Source organism: Saimiri boliviensis, chromosome 5, assembly GCF_048565385.1.
Source record: "Saimiri boliviensis isolate mSaiBol1 chromosome 5, mSaiBol1.pri, whole genome shotgun sequence".
NCBI lineage: Eukaryota > Metazoa > Chordata > Mammalia > Primates > Cebidae > Saimiri > Saimiri boliviensis.
In genome coordinates this window covers 109041636-109059787 of record NC_133453.1, presented here as the reverse complement: position 1 = coordinate 109059787, position 18152 = coordinate 109041636, and the positions used below count along the sequence as shown (strand labels likewise).

General features: G+C 37.8%; 1 protein-coding gene across 1 annotated transcript in view; it reads right to left on the bottom strand.

The window, feature by feature from the left end:
- The window catches only part of MAP3K2 (mitogen-activated protein kinase kinase kinase 2), an 80812-nt gene that overhangs the window by 45384 nt on the left and 17276 nt on the right, over window positions 1-18152 (bottom strand). The window contains exon 2 of the mRNA XM_039479994.2: window positions 977-1045. Coding sequence (XP_039335928.1) covers window positions 977-983 — 7 coding nt within the window. The 5' untranslated portion in view covers window positions 984-1045. The remainder of the gene's footprint in view (window positions 1-976; window positions 1046-18152) is intronic.

Below are 18152 nucleotides of genomic sequence, written 5' to 3'. Positions count from 1 at the left end.
ACAAGTAACAGCAGCCAAAACGAAAAGTTGAAAGTAGTTCAGTAAAAGTACATACAATTTGGAGCTGAAAGTAAGGCTGACTAGAGTGGAGAGTTTGGGCTACAAGAGGGCACTGCTACTCTTGACTTCAGAAAAGGAAGTGGAAGAGAAATTTTTCAAGTAGGTGAAGTCTGAGCTTTACATACTTGCTACAATGACACACAATGAAAGTGTCCTAGCCCCTCCTTTCATCACATGGGCAAATGTAAGTTCTTCATGGGTGTGTGTGTGTGTGTGTGTGTGTGTGTATTTGTTAAGCAAGAAGCAGAAAATGTGTGATAAAGGCAAACTCTGCCAAATAAATGTCAGAGTTAAATACCAGGGTTAGTCTAAGTTTCAAAATTTAACACCCAACTACTCAGTCCCATTTTTCTTGATTTAGGATAGGCTAGGTCATTCATGACTCCATTTCCTTCTAGTGTCTTCTTGTCTAGTCCCTGCCTCATGATGGAAAGCTTAACACAAAGAAGTAAAGGAAGAACAAAAAGGAGGTAAAGAGGAAAACAAAATGCTATGTAAACTGAACATACACAACCCATTCCCATACTTCAGTCTCTTTAACATTATACCACAATATATGACCGAGAGTTGTAAAACATATTCTCCCTGAGCACCAGTGATTTGCTGCTCTATTAATCATAAAATAAAATTTCATCATTTCTCTCTTGCCATCAGACTTTAAGCAAATCATAACACATCTTAGCAGCTTATTTTGAATGTCCCTACTGTGTTATGCATAGAATGATCATTCTAAAACTATAGCAACACAAAAAATGCTTTAATTAAAAATCTATTAAGTAAACACAAAACATTTCATAAATGTGCTATTTCATAAAATTTTTTTATAAAAAGGTTTACAGTAACATAATATAGAAAGTTTTTCACTTCTGTTTTATTCTTTCATTGTAGCTGAAAAATGCTTTTAGTTTGAACTCACCCATCATGGCAAACAGCTCAACAATTTGAAAATTAGGAAAATGGTTCTGCCATCAGCATTCTTTATTACCTTAGAAGATAAAACCGATGAACATATTAATAATAAAAGAAACAGAAAGTGAGCCATGAAAAGAAAAAAAATCAGTATAAATATACTAATGAGAAATATATAGTATGAATATTCAACGTATTTTGCTGGGAGAGGTGTTTTATATTGGAGGTTGATCATGTAGGCACCCTTGCCTAACAGATACCAAAGTTCCAGATTCCGAGAAGAAAAGCAGGTATCCCGCATAAACCATAGTGTTTGTATAAATCATTATTAGCTATCATTTAGGGAGGCTGGAACCCTCCTGAAATCCAAGTTCTCAGGTGTCAATCAAAGGCTGACCTCATAAGCAGCCCTTCTAAAAATAAGCAATCAGGTCCGCTATGTTAACTCTTTTTCTATATAAGCAGCAATAGGAAACTAATACATTGTTTTAAAAAAATGCATAAAGCAATAATTATAACTGTGTTGCTAAGTATACAATATATAATGATATAATTCATAAAATATTAACAGCACATAGGAAAGGGAAAAAAAATAGAGTTACATAAAAGAAAGGTGTGTGTGGTCAGGGATGGTGGCTCCCACCATAATCCTAGCACTTTGGGAGGCCGAGGCAGGCAAACTGCTTAAGCCTAGGAGTTCAAGACCTGCTTGGCAAACAGAGAAACCCCATCTATACAAAAAATACAAAAATTAGCTGGGCGCAGCAGTGCATGCCTGTAGTCCCAGCTACTTGGGAGATTGAGGTAGGAGGATCACTTGGGTCTGGGAAGTTGAGGTTGCAGTGACCTGTGATCATGCCACTGCACTCCAGCTTGGGTGACATAGCAAGACTCCGTCTTTTTAAAAAAAAAAAAAAAAGATGAAATATATGAGTGCCAACATGATACTACGAATGAAAAATTCCACACTCATGGGATATGTCACAGTTAAAAGGCGGATGCACATCTCACAGTTTATTTAGCATCCCCCGCCCCCCACCCCCACCCCGGTAGGAAAAAACTCTCCCAGCCCCTTCCACTGCAATATGCCTTTTCTATGCATGCCCAGATTCCCTCCATGCAAGAGGCCTGTAAGGGTAATAAAACAGAAACTTTGTTTCAGATACAAAATTATTTAAAATATCATTGGTTAGTGCAGTGGCACACACTTATTAATACTAGTAATTTGGAGGACCAAGGCCAGAGGATCACATGAGCCCAGGAGTTTGAGACCAACCTGGGCAATATAGGAGACTCCTATTCCTACTAAAAAAAAGAATTAAAAAAAATTGCTAGATGTGGTAGTGCATGCATGTAGTCCCAGCTACTTGGAAGGCTAAAGTGGGAGGATTGCTTGAGACAGGGAGGTCAGAGCTGTGGTGAGCTATTACTGTACCACTGCACTCCAGCCTGTACAACAGGGCAAGACCCTGTCTTGAAAACAATTCAAAAATTGTATAAAAGGCTGGGCACGGTGGCTCAAGCCTGTAATCCCAGCACTTTGGGAGGCCGAGGTGGGTGGATCACGAGGTCAAGAGATCGAGACCATCCTGGGCAACATGGTGAAACCCCGTCTCTACTAAAAATACAAAAAAATTAGCTGGGGATGGTGGCACGTGCCTGTAATCCCAGCTACTCAGGAGGCTGAGGCAGGAGAATTGTCTGAACCCAGAAGGCGGAGGTTGCGGTGAGCCGAGATCGCACCATTGCACTCCCGCCTGGGTAACAAGAGCAAAACTCCGTCTCAAAAAAAAAAAAAAAAAAATTGTATAAAGTTAACTTTAGCTATATGAGTAAGATGTATATTAAACATAAAAGAATTTCATGTTTAGACTTGAGTTCCATTCCCAAGAAACCTCATTATGTATATGCAAATATTACAAAACATGAAAAAAAATCCCAAAAACTTCTGGTCCCAAACATTTTGGATAAGGAATACTAACCCTGAATATGTTGCCTACAACAAATATGTTCTTATTTATTTATTTTTTAAGACAGGGTCTTGCTCTCTTCTCAGGCAGAGGGGCACTGGCATGATCACAGCTCACTGCAGCCTTGATCTGCCAGGCTCAAGCAATCCTCCCACCTCAGCATCCCTGAGTACACAGGACCTGGCTAATTTTTTAAAAGGATTTTGTACAGAGTCCTATGTTACCCAGGCTGGTCTCAAACTCCTGGGTGAAGGTCATCCTCCCAATTTGGCCTTCCTAAGTCCTGGGACTAGGAACCACAATGCCTGGTGCACACTTTAAATTCAAAGACAAAACAAGATAGAAAAAGATATACTATGCAAACAGTAGTCAAAATAGGCCTGCTGTGGCTATCCCAGTATCAGGCAAAACAGATGATAAAAATTGTTGTGACAAAGGGCATTTTATACTGAAAAATAGCCAATGCATCAATAAGATATAGCAGTTATAAACCTATATGCACCTAACAACAGAGTTGCAAAATACACAAAGCAAAAAAGTATAAAATTCAAGGAAGAAACACACAATTCAAAAATAAAAGTTGGAGATTTCAAATGCCCTGCATTCAATAATGGGTAAAATGGGTAGAGAGAAAATCAGTGAGAATAGACACCTACAGAACAACCTCAAAACAGCAGAATACACATTGTTCTCAAACACATATAGAACATTTTCCAAGATAGGCTCCGTCTCAAGGAAAAACAAAAAACAAATGATCATCTCAAAACACATAGAAAACGCATGTGCCAAAATTCAACACCCTTTTAAACTCAAAAGGTAACAAACAGAAAAATTCATACTCAAGTTTATTATGATAAAAATACTTCACGGTGACAAACAAGATACATTCTCACTAAGGCTAGGAACAATACAAGGATGTCCACTCTTGCCACTTCTATTTAATATTGTAATGGAGGCTCTAGTCAGAAGACGAGGAAACAAAATGAAATAAAAGGAATACAGATTGAATAAGAAGTAAAACGATACCCATTTGCAAGTGACATAATCTTACAGAAAATCCTAAGAAATGAACAAAAACAGTATTAGAACTAACAAACACATTCAGCACACTTGCAGGACATAAAATCAACATTCAAAAATCAATTGTATTTCTATACATTAGCAATAAACATTCTGGAAATAAAATTAAGAAATCAATTTCACGCCGGGCGCGGTGGCTCAAGCCTGTAATCCCAGCACTTTGGGAGGCCGAGGCGGGTGGATCACAAGGTCAAGAGATCGAGACCATCCTGGTCAACAGGGTGAAACCCCGTCTCTACTAAAAATACAAAACATTAGCTGGGCATGGTGGCGCGTGCCTGTAATCCCAGCTACTCAGGAGGCGGAGGCAGGAGAATTGCCTGAACCCAGGAGGCAGAGGTTGCAGTGAGCCGAGATCGTGCCATTGCACTCCAGCCTGGGTAACAAGAGCGAAACTCCATCTCAAAAAAAAAAAAAAAAGAAAGAAAAAAAGAAATCAATTTCACTTACAATAGCATCAAAAAGAATAAAGTACTTAGGAAGGTATTTAACAACAACAACAAAAAATGCAACTTGTACCCTAAAAACTACAAAACACTGTTGAAAGAAAGCAGACCTAAATATACAGAAAGACATCCCATATTCATGAATGAAAAAACAGTATTTTTAAGACAACAATACTCCCATTCCAAATATTCCATTTTGTAACCACTGACAACTTTCTTTTTAGTTATAATGTTATATTCATATGTCAAATAACATTATGGAATTATCAAAGAAAAAATGTAGAGCTGGGAGTAGTGGCTCACACCTGTAATCTACAGAGTCAATGAAATCTCTATCAAAATTCCAATAGCCTCTTTTAGCAGAAATGAAAAGCTGATCCTTAAATTCATATGAAACTGCAATAGGCCCTGAATAGCCACAATACTGAAAAAGAAAATTAAAGATGCTCAATATCATTTGTCATCAAAGAAATGCCAATAAAAATCAAAATGACACACCATCTCACATCTAGTAGAATGGCTATAATCAAACAGACAATGGCAGGTGGTGATGAAGATGTGAAGAAATATGAGCCACTGTTTCCACTCCTATTGTATATACCCAAGAGAACTGAAAGCACACAACCACATAAAACCCTGTACATTCAATGCAGCACTATTTATAAGAGCCCAGAAGCAGAAACCCAAATGTCCACCAACTGATAAAGAGATAAGCACGTCATATATCCATATAATTAAATATTATTGGCCATGTGTGGTGGCTCACATCTGTAATCCCAGCATTTTAGGAGGCCTAGGCGGGTGGATCACTTGAGGTCAGGGTTTTGAGACCAGCCTGGCCAACATGGTGAAACTTCATCTCTACTAAAACTATAAAAATTAGCCAGGTGTGGTGGCAGGAGCCTGTAATCCCAGCTACTCAGGAGGCTGAGGCAGGAGAATTGTTTGAACATCGGAGGCAGAGGTTGCAGTGAGCCAAAATTGTGCCACTGCACTCCAGCCTGGGCAACAGAGCAAGATTCCACCTCAAAAAAAAAAAAAAAAAAAAAAAATGACAACAAATAAACATTATTCAGTCATTACAAAGAATAAAGTATTTTGTCCATGCGCTAACATGGACAAACCTTGAAAACATTATGGTAGATGGAATAAGCCAGATTTTTTAAAAGCCCCAGATTCCACTTACGCCTAACGTCTAAAAGAGCAAATCTACAGAGACTGAAAAGTAGATTAGTGATTTCCTAAGGCCAGGGTGTGAGAAATGGGGAATTACTGTGAATGGGTATGAAGTATCTTTTGGGGGATGAGGAAATGTTCTGGAATTAGGCAGTGGCAATGGTTGCACAATTTTGTGAATAAATGAAAGATTACTGACTTGTATTTAAAGGGGTGAATTTCATGGTATGCAAATCATATCTGAAAAAGAGAGAAAGGAAGGAAACAGAAAATAGAAGTTGAAGGTTCTATGATTACCTAGAGATCATTTGCTCACCTAAGCAATAGCCTCAGGTCCAGTCAATAGCTGCCTACAGAAATTCAGGCTCAGTCTTATCAGATATGCTGATTTTTCAAAAAGCCGTAATCCAAATTTTAATGTGAGATCTCCCCAATTTCAAATATTTGCAACTAATTCAAATTTTTACAAAAAACAACCATGCTCTCCTAGCATGCTGCCATTTTGTAACCACTGACAACTTTCTTTTTAGTTATAATATTATATTCATATGTCAAGTAACATTAAGGAATTATCAAAGAAAAAATGTAGAGCTGGGAGTGGTGGCTCACACCTGTAATTCCAGCACTTTGGGAGGCCGAGGTGGGCAGATCATGAGGTCAGGAGTTCCAGACCATCCTGGCCAACATGGTGAAACCCTGTCTCTACTAAAAATACAAAAATTAACTGGGCATGGTGGCACATGCCTGTAATCCCAGCTACTCGGGAGGCTGAGGCAGGAGAACTGCTTGAACTGGGACCTGGGGGGTGGAGGTTGCAGTGAGCCAAGATGGCGCCACTGCACTCCAGCCTCGGCTACAGAGTGAGACTCCATCTCAAAAAAAAAAAAGAAAAAGAAAAAATGTAAAATGTATTAATACAGAATGTAATATAAAACATGAAAGTGTTCCTTTATTTTTTGAGACAGGGTCTCACTTTGTTGCCCACGTTAGAGTGCAGTGGCACAATCACTGCCCACAGCAGTCTCAACTTCCCTGACTCAAGTGATTCTCTTGCCTCAATCTCCCAAGTAGCTGGGACTACAGGTACGCACCATGCCTGGCTAGTTTTTTGTTTGTTTTTTGATGTGGAGTCTCACTGGCCTCAAACTCCTGAGCTGGCCTCAAACTCCTGGGCCCAAGCAATCCTCCTGCCTCAGCCTCTCAAAGTGTTGGGATTACAGGCATGAGCCACCCAGCCTAGCCTCGAGAAAGTGCTCCTTTCACCATGCCATTTCCCAGGGCAACCATTATATTACCTCGGTTTTTAGGATCTATTTGTTTAGATCCTAAACAAATTTTAAAACCCTCAGTTTTCAGGACTTTTAATCAAGACAAATATAAGACCAAATTTTAAACATCTGAGATGAAAACACCTAGTCTAAACATCTTATTTTAAAATCTGAAGGCCAAAAAGATAATATAACTTATAAAGTTGGACAAAGCTAAGAACTGAATAACTATTTCTTATTTCTCACTCAAGTAAACTTTCCATAATATCATATCACTCCAATTTACCTTTTAAGGAAACAGCTGTACATATGCAAATAGAAAAAGTCACAAAATGGTTGGGGAAGTTTTATTTAGTATATTCTCTTTCAATAAAAATTTAAATTCTCAACCAAATTTTTCAGGTGTTTTTTTGTTTCATTTTGTTTTTTGAGACAGGGTCTTGCACTGTCACCCAGGCTGATGTGCAGTAGTATTATCACGGCTCACTGCAGCTTCAACCTCCCAGGCTCAAGCAATTCTTTCAACTGCTACCATGCCCAGCTAATTTTCTGTAGAAATGATTTTTGCCATGCTGCCCAGATGTTTCTAAGTACCAATTCCCACTGTATGGCTGAGGAACCAGCGTATGGCTGAGATACAGCTGATTTAGAGGAGATAATTGCAAAATGAGCCTAAAACATATCACTGAACCAGAAATAAAGTGCATAAAGACTATGGGGACATGTCAAAAGGCCACAGCAATGGCTTGAAGGGGATTCCACTAACCAAATATGGGACAATTTGAGCATCAAAATAAAAATAATGTTGGATTACATGCCCACTGAATTAAAAAAATGAAACCATGAAGTTGGGCACAATAGCTGTAATCTCAGCTACTCAGGAGACTGAGGCAGGAGGATCACTTCAGCCCAGGAGTTTGTATCCCACCAGGGCAACATAACAAGATCCCATCTCCAAAAGAAGCAAGGGGAGAGAGGGAAGAATGGAGGAAGGGGGGGAGGGAGGGAGACCAACCATGAGTCCATAAGAACAAAGATAAACAAATAGATCAATAATGGGAGGAAGAGAAACCCTTTTCTTATGGTAGAATGTCAACTAATAAATGTAATACAATTAGAAAGACCACCACTTGGCAATCATCAATAGAAATAATTTAGTAATAGTAATAATTCGACCAAGAAAAATCAATGAATGCTAAAGCTAGTGGATGAAAAGTGTGATGAGGAATGAGTTACTTAGCTTGAACATACCATCTCCAAAAAATAATTATTCCTAGTCACTTTTTTTTTTTTTTTAAGACGAGGTTTCACCATGTTGGTCGGGCTGGTCTTGAACTCCCTACCTCAGGTGATCCGCCAGCCTTGGCCTCCAAAGTGCTTGGATTACAGGCGTGAGCCACCACGCCCGGCCTCCTATTCACTTTTCAAAAAGAAAAAGAGAGTACCTTTTTTAGTGTAGAAACTCAGCAAACCAAAAAATAAAAATTAAAAAAAAAAAGCTTAGTCAAGCGATCTCCATTAAGATCATCAATAATAGGCAAATTAAAATCATGTACCTAACTGGCCAGACTTCAATTTTAAAAAATTAAAAACATTGTGCCACCTGATAAAATACACTGCGAAGAATATCGCATCACCTCTGTGATATTGCTGCCAAAAACTGACAATCTGAATAGATTCACAGGGAAGCATTAGACAAATCCCAATTGAGGAACAGTCTAAGAATTAACTGCTCTGTAAACCTCAAAACTGTCAAGATTGTGAAGTCAAGGAAACATTACAGCTGTTCCTGATTGAAAGGCACCAAAAAGACAACAATTAAATGCTAACGATAATCCTGAGTGAATTATTTTCCTAAAATGAGCATTATTGGGACTACTGGCAAAACCTGAATGGGTTCTGTGGATTAGATGATATCATTCTATCAATGTTAACCTCCTGATTTTGACAGCTGGATTCTGGGTATGTAGGAAAATGTCCTTATTGATAGCAATTACAAACTAAAATGTTCTGGGGTGATGGGACTTAATGTTAGCAAGTTACTCTCAAATCAAATTTCTTTATACTTGTTTTGCAACTTCTGGAACTTAAAATTATTTCAGAAGAAAAAAATTTAAAAACACAAGCAAAGTGAAAAAAATATATATTCTTCTCCAGTCTTCTCTATCAAGAAGGTTCTCTATTCTTCCAACTGCTCAAAACAAACATTTTGAGATAGCCTTGATTCCTCTCATGCTCTCACCTCATATTCCAATCCATTAGCAAATCCCATTAGTGTTTCCTTAAAACTATATACTTCTAGCACTACTCCATGCCATAATCATCTCTTGCATGGATTACTGAAATAATTTATCTGATCAACCTGATTTTACTCCAAACTCTAATATAACTCATTTTCTATATAGCAATAAGGATCGTTTTAAAAAGAAAAGTCAGAGAATGTTAATGCTCTCTCTCAGAAAGTATTGGTAGTTTCTTATAACACTTTGAATAAATTCCAAAGTCCTTGCCATGGCTTACTTCATGTAATCTTGACTTCCCTACTTCTTTTTTTTTTTCCTTTGAGACAGGGTCTTGCTCTGTCACCCAGCCTGGAGTGCAGTGGCACAATCATGGCTCACTGCAGCCTTGACCTCCTAGGCTCAAGTCATCCTACCACCTCAGTCTCCCAAGTAACTGGTACTATAAGTATGCGCCACCATGCCCAGCGAATTTTTGTATTTTCTGGAGAGTCACGGTTTTGCTATGTTGCCCAGGCTGGTCTTAAACTCCTGGGCTCAAGTGATCTACCTGCCTTGCCTTGACCCCCTAAAGTGCTAGGATTACAGACATGAGCCACTGTGCCTGGCCAACTTCCCTGCTTCTTAATGTTATACTCTACTACAGTTAAGGTTATACTACAAAACACTGCCATTTCCACCAAGACTAACACAATGGACGACCCCAACCCCACCACCACAGAAAAAAAAAAAAAAAAAAGGCCGTTTAAATACTGGTAGGGTAAAAACATAAATATCCATTCCTGCTTCCAAGGCAATGCGTTCTCACGATTCTCCATTCTCCACCCCACTTCCCACAATCTCACCTTAGTCTGCCTCAGAATCTCTTCTTCCTTGCCTGGCTGTTAAATGCCAGTGTCATTTGAAGTTTCATTCTCGCACAACTGCTTTTTTCATTTTATTGAGTGTCTTCAAGAAACATCACCTATAAACGAATCCTCAAATCTGTATCTCCAATCTAAACAGAGCTAAGCTTCAAATTCCAAATTACATAAAACTATTTGTTAGACATTTTAATACTTGGCCACATGCTTAGGATGGCAAAGCAGTAAGTTTAAAAAAAAAAGAGTACGTGATGACTACCTTGAGTCTTCCAAATGATCATATGATAAAAATAAATCCCTTATTTGGTAACCCCTTGTATTTATTAAACATAGCCAAGCATGCTTCCTAATTTAGTGAAGTACTGAGATGAGGCTCTGGCAATGACTCCCTGATTTTATCTCTTTCACATATAAGATTTCATCATGATTGTCAGACTGGAAACCTCAAAATTGACAGGACACTGGGTAGTGTACTCAGAAGGGTGTGGTCTCAAAAGTAGAAAAAAATTATGCTAAACTAAATGCTGCTCTGGTTCTACCTAATGCAACTTAACAGCAAGGCGCAAAGGATCTGTTTCCAAGTAATTTAACTACCTCCCAAAACATACAAGAATGCAAAAGTGCCCAGTGCTCAAAAAGGTAGAATTCATAACATACGGTATTAAATCAAAAGGTACTAAATACGAAGAGAGGCAGGAAAATGTGAGCCAATCAACTAATAATAACAGACCCAGATATGACACAAATGATAGAATCAGTACAGATGTCACAGCTATATTCCATATGTTCAAGGAGATAGAGGGAAGATGTTAGAGGCATGGAAGATGCTTTTTAAATGAAATGCTTACAGATAAAAAATACAATGCCTAAGACAAAAATTACATTGAATGAAATAAATGACAGTAAATCAGACATTGGAGAAAAAGATTAGTAAACACAATAGAAATGATTAAAAAAAAAGAGAGAGAGAGAACTACAAAAAATGAACAGAGCATAAGCACTAAACAAGTTGAAAGAAGCCTAATATACATTCAACGGAAGTCCCCAAATGACAGCAGGGTAAGATAGAATGAATACTTGAAGAAATGCCATAACTGTTTGAAATTTGACAGAAACTACAAACCCATAGATCCAAAACTCTCAATGAACCCAAGGCACAAAAAACTTGAGAAACACTTTACCAAGATGTATCACAAACTGCTTAAAAGACATATTATACACACAGAAATAGCAACAGGATGACAGCACACTTTCTCCTCAGGAATAATGCAAGCCAGAAGACAGAAAACAACATCATTAAAGTAAAGGCATACCTCAGAGATACTGCGGATTCAGTTACAGATGATGGCAATAAGGCAAGTATCACAATAGTTTGTTTCCCAGTGCAATAATGTGTAGTCTATTAAGTATGCAATGGCATTATGTCTAAAAAACAAATATATATACCTTAATTAAAAATTATGTATTGCTAAAAGAATGCTAAAGAACAAAGGCTAGTGGTGGTTGCTGAAGGTTGGGTGACTGGGGCAATTTCTTAAAACAAGACAACAGTGAAGTCTACCGTGTCAACTGACTTCTCCTTTCATGAAAGATTCTGCTCTAGCATTCAATGCTGTTTAATAACATTTTACCCAACATATAACTTTTTTCAAAATTGGAATGAATCCTCCCAAATCCTTTATCGACTGAGTTGCTAAATGCTGCTTTACCAAGTTTATGCAACATTCTAAATCTTTTGCTGTCATTTCAACAATGTTCAGGGCATCTTCAAGAGGAGCAGATTCCTTCTCAAGAAGCCACCTTGGAGCAACTTCTCATCCACTCAAGTTTTATTATGAGATTGCAGCAATTCGGTCTCATTTTCAGGCTCCACTTGTAATTCTAGTTCTCTTGCTGTTTCCACAAAATATGTAGCTACTTCCTCCACTGAAATCTTGAACCCCTCGAAGCTGTTCATGAGGGCTGGAATGAGCTTCGTTCAAACTCCTGTTAATGCTGATTTTTTTGACCTCCTCCCATGAATCACTAATGTTCTTAATGGCACTTAGAATGATGAATCCTTTCCAGAAGGTTTTCAACTTACTTTATTCTGATAGATCAGAAGAATGATCACTGTCTATGGCAGCTATAGCCTTACAAAATGCATTTCTTTATTTTAGTTTCACAGTGCATATTAAGTTATGTTTATAATACACTATCATTATGTATGCAATGGCATTATGTCTAAAAAATGTACATACCTCAATTTAAAAATCATTTATTGCTAAAAAATACTAAAGAACATGTGAGCCTAGCTTAGGCCAATTTTTTATTAGCCTAATTTTTATTTTTAGTTTTAAAGACAGTGTATCACTGTTGCTCACGCTGGTTGCAAACTCAGCCTCAGGTGATCCTCCCACTTTGGCATCCCAAAGTGTTGGGATTACAGGGGTGTAATTCTTCAACTATAGTGCCGGGGAAACTGAACTATCACATGCAGAAGAATGAAACTGAACAGTTATGTCTCACCATGTACAAAAATCAACTCCAGATAGATTAAGGACCTAAATGTAAGATGTGAAATTATCAAACTACTAAAAGAAAACCTAGGGAAAACTCTTTTGGACATTGGTCTAGGCAAACAATTTGTGACTAAAACCTCAAAAGCAGAGGCAATGAAAACAAAAATAGACAAATGGGATTTAGTTGAACTAAAAAGCTTCTACAGAGAAGAAATAATCAACAGAGTAAACAGACAACCTACAGAGTGGGAGAAAATATTTGCAAACTATACATCCAATAGGGACCAATATCCAGAATAGTCACACACACACACACACAAATAAAATAATGATCCCATTAAAACATGGGCAAAGGACACAAAGAGACATTTTTCAAAAGTTGTTTGACAAAACAACGGCAAGATCTTTACCCGTAAATTGAGCAAAATGCCATGTTCATGGATCAGAAGACTCAATGTTGTTACAATGGCAATTCACTCCATATTGACAAACAGATTCAATGAAATCTCAATTAGCATGGGAGGCAGCACTGTGAAGACCAAAAAGCTGACTGTAACACTTACACTGACAGCCTGGGCAACATAGCAGGAAGTCTTATCTACAAAATAAATTAAAAATTAAAATTTAAAAATCAGCTGGGCATGGTGGCATGTTGCTGTAGTCCCAACTACTCAGGAAGCTGAAGGAGGAGGATCCCTGAGCCCAGGAGTTTGAGGCTGCAGTGAGCAATGATCACACCACTGCACTCCAGCCTGGGCAAGGAGGGAGACTCTGCTGAGTATCGAAAAATAGAATAGAACAGAACAGAATAGGAAATGTGAAGGACCTAGAAATTATAAAACAAGTCTGAAAAAGAAGAAAGAGAAATTACGTAACTTCAAGACTTATAAAGCTACAATAATCAAGACAGCATGTTAATGGCATAAAGGTAGACAAACAGTTAATGAAACAGATTATCTAGAAACAGACCCATATATACTGGCCAGTTAATTTTTTTTAAAGGGCTAACCTTATTCAATGGGGAAAGGATAATCTTTTTTATCCATTATGGTACGACAGATGGATACCTCAGCCTTTACCTCATAACATATAAAAACTAACTCAGAACAGATCATAAACCTACATATAAGAGCTAAAACTATAAAACTTGTAGAAAAAAATTACGGTTACCTTAAGTTTGGCAAAGATTTCTTTGCATTTTTTAAAATGGCGTCTTTTGAAGAACAAAAGTACAATACATATTTTAAAAGGAAAAAATGCACTGAACTTCAAAAATTAAAAATGTTTGCCCTTCAAAAAACACCATAAAAAAAATAAAAACACAAGCCACAGACTAGGAGAAAATATGTACTAAACACATACCTGACAAAATATTTGTATCTAGAATATGTAAAGTACTCTTACAACACAACAAAAAAAGACAAACATAAGATTAGGACACACACTTCACCAAAAAGATGTAAGGATGGCAAATAAAGCCATGCTCAGTAAGATATTCAGTATCATTAGTCGTTAAGGACATGCAAATCAAAACCACAAGATTACAAAAGACTAGCCATCCAAAGTGTTGTAGAGGATGCTGTGCAACTAAAATGCTCATACACTACTGTTGAGAATATCAAATGGTACAACCACTTTGGAAAGTTTGGTAGTTTCTTATAAAACTAAACATATTCTTACCATATGAACCAGTAATCATACTTGATATTTACCCAAATGAGTCAAAAACTTACAACTACACAAAACCTGTGCATGCACTGTACTAGCAGCTTCATTCATAATTGTCAAAACTTGGAAGCAGGATGTCCTTAAGAAAGTGATACAACGAAATATTAAGAACTATCAAGTCGCCAGGCGTGGTGGCTCAAGCCTGTAATCCCAGCACTTTGGGAGGCCGAGGCGGGTGGATCAAGAGGCGGGTGGATTATGAGGTCGAGAGATCGAGACCATCCTGGTCAACATGGTGAAACCCCATCTCTACTAAAAAACACAAAAAAATTAGCTGGGCATGGTGGCTCATGCCTGTAATCCCAGCTACTCAGGAGGCTGAGGCAGAAGAATTGCCTGAACCCAGGAGGCGGAGGTTGCGGTGAGCCGAGATCGCGCCATTGCACTCCAGCCTGGGTAACAAGAGCGAAACTCCATCTCAAAAAAAAAAAAAAAAAAAAAAAAAGAACTATCAAGTCACAGAAAAGACATGAAGAAATCTTTAATGCTGATTACTAAATGAAAGAAGCCAATCTGAGGCTAGGCACTGTAGCTCACACCTGTAATCTCAGCATTTTGGGAGGCCAAGCCAGGTAGATCACCTGAGGCCAGGAGTTTGAAACCAACCTGGCCAATATGGCAAAACTCATCTCTACTGAAAATACCAAAATTAGCCAGCCGTGATGGTGCATACCTGTAGTCCCAGCTACTTGGGTGGCTGAAGCAGGAGAATTGCTTGAACTCTGGAGGTAGAGGTTGCAGTGAGCCAAGATCCCACCACTGCACTCCAGCCTGGGTAACAGAGCAAGACTCTGTCTTAAAATAAAAAAAAGAAGGCTACAAACTACTGAATCCAACTATATAACACTCCAGAAAAGGCAAAACTATGGAGACAGAAAAAGATCAGTGGCTGCCTAGCGTTCAGGAGGAGGGGAGCAGGGATAAACAGGTGGACCACAGAGGATTTTTAGGGCAATGAAATCATTTTGTATGATACTGTAATAGCAGATACACATCATTGTACTTCATTTGTTAAAAGCCACAGAATGTACAACAATTAATTCTAATGTAAACTATGGACTTTGGTTTACAATAATGCTTCATTATTGGCTCATCAACCATAACAAATATACGACACTAATCCAAGGTATCAGTAACAAGGGAAACTAGGAGGGGAGTCAGGAGGATGACAGTACATATGGGAACTCTCTACTTTCCACTTCATCTTTCTATAAACCTAAAACCGCTCAAAAAAATTAACTTCCCTCCTTTTCACCTTCAAAGAGAGAAAAAAACAAAATGAGATTTTAGAAGACTGGCCATCTGTTGGCAAGGATGCTCTACAACTAAAACACCATACACTGCATTGGTGAGAGTGTCAAATGGTACAGTCACTTTAGAAATGTTCAACTTTTTACAAAGGTAAACATACACCTGATATGGTTTAAATCTGTGTCCCTACCCAAATCTCATGTTGACATATAAGTCCCAATGCTGCAGCTGGCAGGAGGTGACTGCATCATGAGGGTGGTTTCTAATGGTTTAGCACCATCCCCCTACTGCTGTTCTCCTGATGGTGTTCTTGAGATCTGGATGTTTTAAAAGTCTGTGGCACCTCCCCTCCACTCCTCCAGCTCTGGCCACGTGAAGTGCTGGCTCCCTCTTCGTCTTCCACCATGATTTTAAGTTTCCTGAGGCCTCCTCAGAAGCTGAGCAGATGCCAAAATCATGCTTTCTGTAAAGCCTGCAGAACTGTGATCCAATTATACCTCTTTTCTGTATCCATTATCTAGTCTCAGGTATTTCATTACAGCAGTGTGAAAATGGACTAATACACCTACCATATGACCCACCTATTCAATGCCAAGGTATTTACTCAGGAAAAATGAAAGCATACATCCACACAAATATACTTGTACACAGATGTTCTTAGCAGATTTATTTGTAATAGTCCAAAAGTGGAAACCTGAATGTCACCAGGTAAATGGTTAAACAAATTGTTGTATAGCCGGACAGTGAAATAATATTCCGCAATAAAGAGAAACAAACTATTGATACATGCAACAATATGGATGAATCTCAAAATAATTCCGCTGAGTGGAAAAATCAGACTCTTCCCCAGTTCCAAAACATGTACACTGCATGACCCTATTTATATAAAATTCTAGAAAAGGCAAACTAATTTATGGTAACAGAAAGCAGATAACTGGTTTTTTTTTTTTAAAAAAAGGCAGATTATTGGTTATCTATGAAAAATGGATAGAGGCAAGATAATGAGGAATCACAAAAATGCCTGAACAAACTTTCACAGATGATGAATATGCTCACTACCTCATTTATAAATGCCAAAACTAGGGGTGACAGTTTGACAGTTTATATATATGTCAAAATTTACCATGATTATATACTTCAAATGTGCAGTTTATTGTATGTTAGTTATCTCAATCAAGTTATTTTAAAAATTTATTCTTTATTGCTACTAGCTTTGCAACTCTGATCCCTGATTTTAGGCCAATTTATGAATCGCACCACAAATCTCATTACCCTGCAGACATCTTTGCTTTTGATTTTTAAAAACGATATTACTTAAGCTGATGATTCCTTTATATGCCAGACTGTAAATGAACTGACTTTTTAAAAATAAAGTCAAATCTGTCATTATTTGTTAGATATATCCTAACTGCAAGCATTCAAAAATTCTGAAGTTAATTTCAAAGAAGTATTTCCCTTGTAACATTCGTCACCTCTGAGAAAAATTGGGTGGCTGCAGTAGAGGGAACTGAGGAGAGGATTTTAAGACCTTCCACTGTGTATCTTTTCAAGTATTTTGAACTTTGCACCATATTATTTACTCAAAACCATATAATATTCAAATTTAAGGGGAATTTTAAAAGTGTTCTCCCAACATTTTAATGATATAAGAGCAACAATAAATATAGAGCCTCCTAGAATAAAGGAAATAATACTTCCATAGATGCAATAAATTCAGCTAAGTTTTCATAACTTAATAGCCATACCACATAGGTAATCTCAAATTGGTTGAATGATCACACTCCACATAAAGTAACAGTCATTTGTAAACAGGCCTGCACATCCTCAGAAAGGCACAGAAAAATCTAATTTCCATCTAGTGGTCCCTGTGGTCCTAGTAATGATCATATTTGAGATGTCTTTGCTTCCTTTCTCTTACCAAGTTTTTTCAAAGGTCTTTCAGTTCACAAAATGTTTTATCACTTCTTGAATTAGTATTTCAAAAGTAGCTTATCTGGTAAATAAATTTGAGTTTCTGATATTTCCTTAGGATGCAAAGTATTGTTTTTTAGATCATTTGAGAGTCACACAAAAACCTACCTGGGTTCAAAACCTAGCAGTAGTTATAGGTGACTCTCAGCTATTACAACCCCATGTCGTTGTTTATGAAATGAGGATAGAAGAGACCACCTGACAGGTTTGCTTTAAGTGCTGAATAAGATAATATCTAACACCTAACGCAAATACCTGACACAGAGATTCTTACTTAACAGATGTCAGTTCCCTAGCTCTTTCTCCAAACAGCCCAGTGTTACAGGCAATATTCAACTCTAAACAGCAAATTCTGATTTTTCTCCTTTTTAAGGTATTACACAATGTATTTCTCATTTTTAACAGGTCCCTTCTTGCCCGTCCACTCTTTCTCTCTCAATGGGTCATGTTACCTACAAAAATAAAGACAGCAAGCAGAGCTCAGACTGTGGAAGCAGACTGCTTGGGACTAAAATTCGTGTTTTCCACTTACCAGGTGTGTGACCTCAGGCAAATGATTTAATCTTTCTTTGCCTTGATTTCCTTGTATCATGGAGATTCATGGCACAATAGCATCTCAAGATTGCTATGGGAATTAAGTTAATGTATGTTAAATGCTTACATATAGTAGTAATTATGCAAATGTTTGT